The 11,885-nt window shown below is 40.2% G+C and overlaps 1 protein-coding gene across 1 annotated transcript; it reads right to left on the reverse strand.

Moving 5' to 3' along the window:
- Positions 1-392: 392 nt before the first annotated feature.
- dpysl5a (dihydropyrimidinase like 5a) lies at positions 393-8,007 on the reverse strand. Its single transcript, XM_053335354.1, has 12 exons — positions 7,741-8,007; positions 5,542-5,700; positions 4,731-4,910; positions 4,511-4,579; positions 4,053-4,097; positions 3,875-3,950; positions 3,492-3,648; positions 3,258-3,399; positions 2,905-3,047; positions 2,572-2,779; positions 1,264-1,432; positions 393-478 (listed from the first exon to the last, which is right to left on the reverse strand). Exons 1-12 carry the CDS (start codon positions 7,999-8,001, stop codon positions 393-395), a joined length of 1,695 nt encoding a protein of 564 aa, XP_053191329.1. The 5' UTR covers positions 8,002-8,007.
- Between the last annotated feature and the right edge of the window lie 3,878 nt (positions 8,008-11,885).

An 11,885-nucleotide genomic window follows, 5' to 3' on the forward strand; every position in this document is an offset into this window, starting at 1 on the left:
TTACAGTGAGGTAACACAATCGCATCATAAAAACCATGACTCACCTTCATATTCCTAAAACTATGAGTAAGATACATATTTCCCCTAACACAATCCAATAGCCAAAGTACTTCATTGGCAACTCGTTTATATCTGCTGCTTATATTTGGTTAACATTTTGACTGAAATTTGGAAGGTATAACCACTTAACAAAAGGTTTTTCCTTGACCCACATTCAAATTTTATTATGGCAATGTCATACACTTACAGTCCTAAATAACTGTGCTGAGCTCAAAATGAAAACATGACTCCCTTACACGTATTCTAAGCTTCCAGAACAAAAAACAAGTGCTTGGCCATATGTTTCTCTTCAGGTGTCATTCTTCCACTTCACGTAACAGCCGTCTGACTGGTTACCAGATCCCGCTGGATCTTCCTCCGGGCGGAGCGAGGATCCTGGCCGAGGATCTCTTTGGAATGTTGTCATCGATCTGGGCACCTGGAGCAGTGATTGTGAGCGTTTAGGGGCGAAACTAAACGAACTGATACTTCTAAGCAGCTCAATCATATTTTCTCATGTTATTATAAAAGGGTTCTCTTAACAGCTTATGTTAAATCCCAAACAACTCCAGGGGGATTTACGCACTAAAGCAATTCTTCCAATTCCATCAGAAAAGCCTCTCTAATCGTCAACGGATACTGCCAAATAACTGGGTGGAAAAGATACAATTAAGGTTTAATTTGGCTTAAAATCTGGCAATATTCAAGTCAAGAAAATCAAGTATGTTCCAACTTCCTAAGGTAGATTTGAGACCAAAAACCTCTGCTGCTCAGTTGCCTAAAGGGGTAATGGGCAACTCCCAGGTCTGAATATGTGTAATCGGAAAGAATATAGTTAAAAAAGAGGATGGTGTGAGCTTCCTACACTTTGGTTGCAAAGCAGTTTGGAAAATTCAACATAAATTAAGCTGCTAATCTGTCATAAGAAAGGATGAAAATGCTGTGTTTCATCCTCCACAGCTGATGCAGGCATATTCTGAGCCAACTATAGACCGTACAGAGCCAACAAGATGCAGTGTATCTCAAGTTATTTTAACTAGAGCTCCCTCATCAGGCCAATCAGTGTATGTTTTAAATGCAGCATCCCGGCCAGTCTCACCACACTGACACTAGTAACTATAATCATGTAAATACTTTTCAGTTTATATAAATGGACACAGCCTGAAAAGATTCTCCTGCTTGGATAATACGTGGTATTTCATATCTAGATCTGTTGATACTCACCAGACAGGCTGAAGCTGGATTCTTGCAGGTCCCTCATACCTCCGTGCCGGGTGCAGGGGCGTGTCGGAGTGTCCACGTCTTGAACTCCAAAGTCCCTCTTTCCTGAGTTCAGCACTGCGACGACATCACCTGTGTAGGGTTCTCGCTCCACAGCTTTAACCGCCTGGCACTGGTAGATCACCATGACAACACAAACACACACACACAAACAAACAAATAATTAAGTTAGTGAACATGTTAAAGCAAAATCCAACTTTCACAGGGAAATGTTACAAGAGGACTGACTTTCATGGCTTCACAATGTTTCAGCTACCAGTATTGTACCTGTACATCATTAGTAACAGCAAGGCTGAAATGTATACTTCGATAAAGTATATTTCTACTCAGCTGCTACTTAACTTTAATATTACTCAGACAAAATTAAGATTACTTGTGTTGATGACTAATTCAGTAAATTACCTAGAAGTAGCTCTTTGAAGGACTATTACCACTAACAGCAGCTTTATTACATACACTGAAATGGAAAATGTGACAGTGTAAAAAATCTTGTGCCCTACCAGCCAATTCCTCTGCAATTCACTGTAGCTCACGAGAGTTGTGACCATAATTTATTGAGAACAAAAAAAACACAAGCAGAAATTGACTTGTGAGAAAAAAATGTTAAACTCAGTTCAGATTTGTAGACACCAGCTATCGAGTTTCTTAAGATCATCACCATTCATATGCACTTTACATCTGTAAGTGAATCACAGTTCATAATAGCGTGATATTGTGTGCTGATTCTGTTTTCAATTCAGTATTACTTTCAATCTTTTTCTGTTTCAAGCCATTACGTTCAGCTCAGTAAAACACTAGACCTTTATAAGCTCTGGCTCTAAGGTTAATACTGTAGCTTAGCAGCTACCTGAGCCACTTGCAACAGAATTATCACATTATAATGATCTGTCTCTTGAATACATTTTCAAGTAACACACTGGGTCACAGCTGATTTAACAACGGTGCTGCTAAAAGCTACCAATTGGTTCAGTAACAATGCTGATTCAGTTTAAAGATTTGGTGTTAAAAGCTTGTTTGTACATGTGCTATGATTGTGTTAAAGTATCTTGTATGGACATCTAAGAAATAATATAATTAGATGATGAAGTTAATATACACCCTATAATTAAAACTTAAAAATTCAACACAAATAGCTGTCTAAAAATCAGTGTATCAGTTTTACAGTGTTTCACAGATCATCATCATCGTCACTTTAACTGATTTACATAGCTTTCAGATTGTGGTTTTCATAAATACATTTCAGTCTGATACCTTTTCTCTCTGAACCATCTTCTTGTAAAGGTAATCTGGGAAGGTTCTCAGTGGGCAAAACTTTCCAGAGCCCTCAGCACACGTGAACATGCCATTTTCATAGACCAGACGCCCGCGGCTGATGGTGACCAGGGGCACACCGTGACAACGAAGACCTTCATACAGGTTCACATCTCCTCCCTGGAACTGGTTATCCACAGAAATGGTCCTGCAGGCAGAGATGGAAAGACATGACCCAGTTTTAGTCAGATGAAAAACCTGATCAGCCTCAGAGATTCGAGATAAAAGCTGCAGCAAGACAAGCTGGTCGATTTAAGGGATTGAGTTTCATACTTGGATCCCTCGGGGTCCCAGACTACCACATCAGCATCTGCTCCCGGGATGATCCTGCCTTTCCTTGGGTAGAGGTTGTAGATCTTGGCTGCGTTCGAGCTTGTGACTGCTACAAAGCGATTTTCATCCATTTTACCTCCAATCTGTGAAATATGACACAAATTATATTAAATTATCTCATTATCGCTCTCACACTAAATCTGACCAAATCATTTGTTGCACCAAAAGCAGGAGCATGTTTTTTTTATGCTTCTACTATCTGTGTTTATTTTTAATAACCACCAAACTAAAACAGGTGTCCTATTTCTGGACATTCTCTGGCAGCCAGACAGGAACAAAAGAGCTCCACATACCACTCCTTTCTCCCAGATGACGCTCATACGGTCCTGAATGCCAGGAACACCATGGGGGATCTTTGTGAAATCATCCTTGCCCATGGCCTTCTGTTTAATGGTGAAAGGACGGTGGTCGGACCCAACAACATTCAGGGTGTCACTGTGGCCGGGATACAAATAGATGGAAGGTGACATTTAGATTTTACAGCATTATATTGCATTTAATAGAAGATTTAACAGTGTTTTTCTTACTTTCCCAGCAAGCTCATTAGGAAATTAGGTGTACTGGGATCCAGACGGAGAGGAGGCACGATAACATGGGCAGCAGCATGGGACCAGTCCTGATGATAGTACTGCATACCGTTCAGCACAGTGTGGGCCGTGGTGGTTTCCCCATGAACCACCTTGCCTGTAGTCAGACAGCACAGTGAGAAAAGGGGAAGAGATTAAACAAGCTTCAAAGATTAAGACAGCAAATCCTTACTTGTCCAAACAATGAGGAGTTTCACACTGAGAAAACATACCAGTAACAATTTAAAAACTACAATTTCATCCAGAAAAACAGAAATATTTGACAAATCCTATAAGTTCATGGAATCATCAAAATCTCTATAATTACAGAAAATCAGCCTCACCCTGCATCTTAGCTGTAGCCACCACATCTCCTGCATGCATACTGGACACACTGACAAGATAGATCGGGCAGTGGGCCTAACAGATAACACACAGAAGAATAAGAGATGCTTAAAGGTTTGATTTTTGTCTTTTGATCATTATAAATGTATTTAATTGAGCCACAGATCTCTCACTCACCCTGTTGGCGATGGTTATTGCCCTGTGAGTCGCCTCTGCTTCCAACTGTAAAGAAACACAACAGTGTGAGGAATAATTGGGAGACACTAAACTACAACAGCAGATTTATTCTATGCACTTTATTTTCTACACACAGTTACACACATCACACATTTTTTACTTTGCACTAAAATCAACACTGCCAATTAGTTGTATATACTTTTGTACATTACATTTTATTTATTTTATTTCATTTGCTATTTTGCTATTTTATTATGTATAGTTTGTTCTTTATATTCTTATATTATATGTTGTTATTGTCACTGTGTGAAATGCTGCTGCTGCACTGTAGTTCTATCTATCTATGTATCTATCTATGTATCTATCTATCTATCTATCTAAGAAGTAATATTAATACTAGTTAATAGTCCAGGTCAGTTTTATTGACTGACAGTGATTAGAGGGAAAGACTTTCATACCTCTTCAGGCCTGCTGATTTCAATCCCCTCGGGGCCACTGATGCCCAGGTCCAGTGCTTCCTTTGCACCCTGTGAGGAAGCAGGAGAATACCATGACTGTAAATTATGTATAACAAAGTACAACCAAATGCAATGAATGAATGAGAACAATGAACTTTAGTAGATATAATGGACTGAAATATGAATGACAAAGTAAAGTAATGAAGTGATTCTCCCTTGCCTCTGCCACCAGTTCTCCATTCTCAGCATGGACCCTTGCTATGGCGCCAATATCCTTACAGTGCTGCAGGGCTTGGAAGAGCTCACCGTCCCTCAGCATGTACATGTCCTTATAGGCCATGAACATCTGAAAGGAATTCACTCCTTTCTCCCTCACCAGCTTCTCCATCTCAGCCCGCACCTGCAGGGAAGTGTAAATGTAAATGAGCTGCAACAAAGCTCAGCTTGCAAAGTGCGCCTGTGCACAGCAGAGTCCACAGCAACCGGTGGGCTTTAATTTTGGTGCCAATGTTGTTTTGTGATGTAGTATTGCTTTAATTCTCATGTACAAGTAGAATTTGATGTAATTTTAAGAGTATTTTAGTTCAAATAAAAATAAAAAATAGATTTTATTGTAAACTACCAGACCCAAGCAGCAAGACTTACTTTCTTAATCACCATTTTATACAGTCATCCCAGAAAAAGAGTAATTTCTCTAAAGAAATGGCGTCAATTAAGCATAATTCAACACAGCTACATGACATTTAAATATGACTGGATTCTTGCTTTGTCCTGGCATAAAATATCTCTCTCATGTAGGTATTATTCTGACTATCACCATGTGACCATGTCTAATTACATATACAGGGAGCTGAAAAAACATGTAAACATCTTGTCACTGGAGGGTGCCATAAAGCATTCTGGGAGTTGTAGGAATTCACTAACAGACCAACAGCAAAAGTAACACACTGTCTCCTGAACATCACAGACTAACAACCTTTTAAGATTTTAAAATATGAAACAAAATGAGCCATGTAAAATTGTTACAGTACCTTGGGTCCCCACCAAGTAACTCCCACGTGCAGAGCGTAGTCACAGCAGCTTTTGGAGTCCGCTGAGCTGCGACAATTCTCGTAGGCTTCCAGCAAAGACTCATTCTTCTCTGGCAGGACGTGTCCAATCACCATTGTTGTACCACCAGCTAAAGCAGCCTAAGAAAACACACATAAAGGCACTCAATCAGTCAGACAATTTAATATAGGATATAATTCTTTTATTTAATATGCAAAACCTATTGTGTTGCATTGTTTTTTTGTGGAGGGGTGGAGGGTCATTTGAGGTCCGTTTGCACCCGTGTTTTACTGTGTGGTTTTCTTTTAATTGATTGCAGTTAAAGATCTGAGATGAACTGAAATGAGCACACCTTAAATCAACTGAAATGACTATTAAATGCAGGTATTTAGGTAGACTGAGGCAAAAGCTTAATGTATTAATGGATTCAGCCCATAAATACTGACGAGACTCTTTTCTACAAATCATCACAGCTCCTACTGCAAGCACAACAGTAAAAGCATCAATTACCATTAACGCTTATCTGTTATGGGGAATATAAATCCTTAAGTAGTTAGAGCACAGGGTTGACTGCCCCTCACAGTAAAATCAAGAGACATTTAAAGCTGCAATTATGATTGAAATACTCCAGATTATTATCCTTGCAGCATCAGTAATACCTGCTTAATAACATGTAAATGTAACTGTAAATTGTTGTAAATTGCTACAATCCCAACAAATGAATACAGAGTGTGTTTTGTGTATAAGTGCATGCTTCAGCGAGCATCTGTCAGCTGACCCTAGAGAGTCGAGTAGTGTGTAGTGGAGGGAAGACGAATGGGGGGGGGGGGGGGGCCGGAGGTCTGAGAACCATTGTCTCTAAGCACAATGGCGTGAGTGAAAAGGCTTTGCGGCAGTCTTTGCAGCAGCCCCCTGGTATCCATGGAAACAGATACTGATCTGCATTTGTCTCTGGACTTATTCTGAAGCACGGCAGCAGTGGAGCGGCTGAGGGAGGGGTGCGGGGGAAGACGGAGAGAGGAATGAGGGGCGAGGGTAGAGAACAGTGGAGAATAGTGTCTGTCACCAGCGTCTACCAGTCGCGGTTTGTCCAGTCACCATAACTACTGAAAACCAATGTATGTCATCTCTCAGCTCCCATCATCTCAAAGTGCTACACAGTGATGAGTCATCATGGTGCCCTGAAGCAGACAGGGGTATCCCAGTCTTATCAGCATCCATGATGACTCCACTACAGTCTTTCTGGCAGCTATTAGTCTCGCCTGCTACAGCAGCAGCAGCAGCAAAGTGCTAAATCATCTTTGTGATCAAGCTGGAGAAACAATCTCTGCAACCTCAAAAAACAAAACAAACAAAAAACCATAAAACTGCAACTAATGATTATTTATAATGATTTATTATTGATAAATATACTGATTATTTTCTGGATTAATTCATTAATCATTTTACCTATAAAATATAAGAAAAGTGTAAAAGACGGTGTATTTATTACATCAAGTGTTCAAAAATATTAGCAAACCAGAAACTTTTTCACATTTAAGAAGCTGAAACTAGAGTTTAAAAACAAATTACACAAAATAGTTTTAGAATAATAATCTGTCCAGCGACGAATCAATTAATCAACTAGCTGTCGCCTCTGCTGTAAGAACATCCAAAAGTTTGTGGTTGCTAAATATCTGACAATACCTTCAAACATATAGCCAACTTAGAGCATCGTCTTTTTTCATGTTGCTTTTGCTCCACTGTAATGCTTTATTTTTCATTTCAGTTTTACTGTCAAAGTTCAAGATCTATTATATTCATTTACTAACTTCTTATTTCTTCTCTCTTTCTTTAACAGCTGGAATAGATCTGTCTGAAATAACCAACACATTTGTTGCCAAATATAAATACAACAGTCTCTTCTAATCAAAAGCCAACAAAAAGAGGCGTCACTGACATCTTAGTTAAAATTAGCATCAGTGGAGAAGCTCAAGTTCTCTATCTGATGCACAAGTGACAAATACATTTGTAATGATGTGAAAAGTCCAAAATTAGGGCATATTTAAATAAATCAAATGATGAACATAAGTTAGTTTTAAGACTGTATTTTAAATCTTTATCTCATGCTTTGACTGAAAGGGGTGATTCCCTACTTCCAGCCTAAACCACCTCTTTCCTCCTCTCTTCCTCCTCCTTACCTTGGTGCCGCTGTAGAAGTCATCTGCCGTGGTGGCGTTCATGAAGCTCTCCTCCAAGTGGACGCTGGTGTCGATGCCCCCGGGTAGGACCAGTTTACCCGAGGCGTCGATCACTTTGGCCCCACCTGGGATCATCAGCTCCTTCCCCACCTGCTGGATGATGCCATTCTCAATGTAGACATCTGCCTCCTGGGTGCAGTCGTCGTTCACCACCTTGCCGCCCTTGATCAGGATCCGCACCATCGCTGAGCTGGAAGACATGGCTATAGCTCTGTAAGGAAGAGAGAAATATTTTTAGCCTTTTTGTCAGCTCAAAAAAACAAAGTTGATTTGACTATAAATATAAATCCTACAAATAATTAGAGAAGACTGTTTTAAAGTACCTCATTGTGAGGCCGTATAGTAAGTATAGTAAGACTAGCAGAGAGATTAGTCAGTGATGCTGCTCTGTGACCAGACTGTCAGGCTGTGACTGACATCAGCTACGAGGCTGAGTAGTCTGTGTCAGTCACCGCCTGTGACCTGACGTCCCAGTGCACAGTGGTGTAGTGGTAAATAAAAAGAAGCTGAATCCAGTCGTGGATCACAATGAGGCAAACAATTGTGAACAAAAACTGTATTTTATAAAAGGACATTATTTGAAAAGAAAGAATTAAAACAGCATAAAGCTACTTCCAATGATGTTGGCTCACTGTAAAGTTATATAACAGCTGAACATGTTTAATTATGTTGTGTTATGATACTCCAATGTTGCGTAATATGATACTCTAATGTTGTGTTATGATACTCCAATATGCTTTCAACCCTGGGGTCAGCACCCAGACAAGATCAATCACCTGTGTCACCAGACCTTAATCAGGCAGGAACCAATATGAAATAATAATATGGTGGACTAGTGGCAGAGACACATATTATGTAATCACAGCTGGTGTGAGTCTGGCCAGAGAGCTTTATTATTACATGTTCGGCTATACCCCTCTCTCTACCCTAGTATCCTCTCTGTCTCTATACTATCAGTAGTCCAATGAAAATAAGAAGTCATTTTTATATGTAATAATAATCTTATTATTATAAATTGGCTTTGGTTTTTGCTTTTTTATTACAAAAAGAATATTCAAATGATGCAATCTGACTGCCCACACCCTATTGACTGGTGAGAGTGAGTCACAGGCAGGCAGATGAGACTTAATTTTAAGGGGCTACAACCACAAAGTGTAATCCACTCCTTTTTCTGTCTCACACACAACACAAAGTGATCTAAACAATTACCCAAAAATAAATAAATTAACTGATTACTGGTACTGTTCATCAGTTCATCAGTAACAAAGAAATAATCTCCAAGATCTTTCCCCTCCCTTTCTTCTACACCCCAGTATTAATGATGTGATGTGATGTAGTCTGTGTGTGTGTGTGTGTGTGTGTGTGTGTGTGTGTGTGTATGTGTGTGTGTGTGTGCCCATCCTGCGTGCTTGCGTGCATTTCTGCTTGCAGGATGCGTACGTATGAGGGTGCGGCAACTTTACTGCATGGCATGGACTCCTTCACACATCCAGATATAGTGGCTGATAGCGTGAGGCAGGGTTCATCCTTTCATATTCATCCGCCACCACTAACACATTACATATAAAAGGGCGTGAACTCATATTTCAGCAGCTACAGGCTATAATAAAGTTATTATTTTATTACAGCGACCACTATGGAAGTTAATGCCAGTTAGTCAGGTAAGCTTATGTTTCCTGCATAAAAAACATCAATGTAAACAAATAGTCCAAGTCGCATATATATGAAATAAAACCACCCAAAAAGCATTTAACGTCCACAGATTCAACACAAGCAGCTCCTGAATGAACAACAATTGAATCACCTGGTTTTTTTTTATCACTTTGGAGAGGTTATTACACTACAGGCCCTATAGTATTTGGGTTAAATGTCTCATATTTCTATATATTTAAACAGTCCATTCAAATCTTATAATTTCCAGTAACAAATCACGTGAAATCCCAGGTACATTTACATCCATCATGCATGTTATTTTTGTCCATTGCGGAGGTTTTGCTGGTCAAGTGTGAGCGCAGTGAGATGATGACACTTCTACTTGTGCGACTTGACACAAAGAAACCGGTCTCCATCCGGCGTGATCGGCTGCACAGCATTCATTACCGACTCCCCCCTAGTCCCTGCTCTCCTTCCTCCACAGCAAACAGCAGGTTTCTGTCTGTCTACCCCCTCACCTACAATCATGCATTCCTGCTGCCAGGTGAGGCGGAGTACCTTAGGGTGTGAAGAGACCCTGAGGGGATGGCAAGAACCAGCAGGCAGGCAGGGCTGCCACCCAGACGTGTGGCCATAAGGGGGGGGGACATGGAAACAAAGTGTCCAGGCTCCAGGAGAGAGGATTTTCTCCCTCTCTTTCCTTCCCATCCCCGATACAGCCGCTGCAGCCGGAATGCAGACAACCGGTCAGAATAATGCTTCTGATGTGCAACTACATACCTCCTCTGCAGGCCTGCTGCTCCTCTCGGCTCTCTGCTTACTTTCTGACAGGAACAGATTGCAACACAATCCGCGGATGGCACTTCCCAAGGAGGCACACGCACCAGATGGATGCCTTCCTGGCCGGTCCGGGACCAGCAGACCGCAGCATCAGCCGTCTGTCAATTCAGCAATAGGAAATAGGCAGTGCTTCCGGTTATCGCCTTCAAAATAAAGCACAAATTGTTGCACTTTAAGGACAAGTTGAGGTACTTTGCATTTTCAGTTCATGTTACTATGATGCTTCTAGTAGTAATGCATTATAGTATATTGCAGTAACATGCTGCTTACACACTGATGCTTCAGTATTAATAATCTAATGATGCTATAATAATAATCAGTCAGAAGGACCAAACCACTACTTTTACTGAAAAGATTTACTAGATTTTCTGTTAATACTTATGAAGGCCAAGTTTTACTTGAATGTGATTTTTCATGCAAGACTTTTACTTGAAATTGAGATTTTTTTAAAACATTTTTTTAGACATGCAAAGTGGTGTAACTGAATTGAATTTTGGTCTGTCAGGTTGTAAATATTGGATTGGACAAGGTTTTTCTATCAGTTTCATAATCCTATACTTACTTACATTATACCCTTAATTCATATACAGTATACTTGTTTTTTTTAATGTTTCAATAAGTACTTTCATTTCATATCACAGAAAAAAGTCATGCAGATTGCTCAACTGGCTTCTCCATGGATGCACTATAAGATACAAATGTGACGCTGATAATATTTCATAACTTTTCTCACACAACAACAACTGTTTACATGCACAACTCTGAGTACATCCACATCTTAGTGAGAAAGGTGCTGGATACAAAAATCCATTTAAGCTCCTCCCAATTACAGGTGTTCCTAAGGCTTATTTTATTCTACCAAATGCAAATACCTAATTAGTTTACCAGTCTTCTTCTATCTATTATTGAAGCATGACATCAGTACATTTAAAAAAACTTTCACTTTGAAGGCAGATCTTGTGGTTTCCGGTCACATTTCGCCTTTTCATGGTTAACTTGACGTTGCTCGCAGCATCCAGGCAGTGCGATGGTGCGACTCTCCAATCAGCAGCTCTGAGTGAAGGCTTGGTCGCCTAAGCAACCAATTACTTTGGGCTCAGGGCGTGTCCACTTTAAGGCGGCTGTACCACTGTGAGAGGGAGAGGGTGAGCTGCAGAGAACAACAGAGTGAGGCTGCATAATACACCTAACGTCAGATCATCACCTTAATCATGGATTTAATGGCTTAAATGTCACCATGAGCATTCAAGGGATTTATTAATCTATTTAAGATTTATTTAATAACCTTATCATCTTTATGTGTTATCTTAACATGATTTATACTTGACCTGCAACATCTAAATGAAAATAAATGGAGGAAAAAGAAACATAAATTATACATGTATGAGTGTGTAGCATTAGTGAGACGTGTGAGCCCATAAACTCTGCCTGATTGAAGGCTGCACTGAAGGGCTGTTCAGTGGCACCATGATCAGAGAGTAGCTGCAGGGCAACACCCTTATTTAGAGCACCAAAGGTGGTAAAGAAGACCCAGGTGTTAAGACACTGAGGAACTAAACCCCCTGCTAGAGGGCACGATGGCATGGAAACTG

This window comes from Scomber japonicus, chromosome 16 (genome assembly GCF_027409825.1).
Source record: "Scomber japonicus isolate fScoJap1 chromosome 16, fScoJap1.pri, whole genome shotgun sequence".
NCBI lineage: Eukaryota > Metazoa > Chordata > Actinopteri > Scombriformes > Scombridae > Scomber > Scomber japonicus.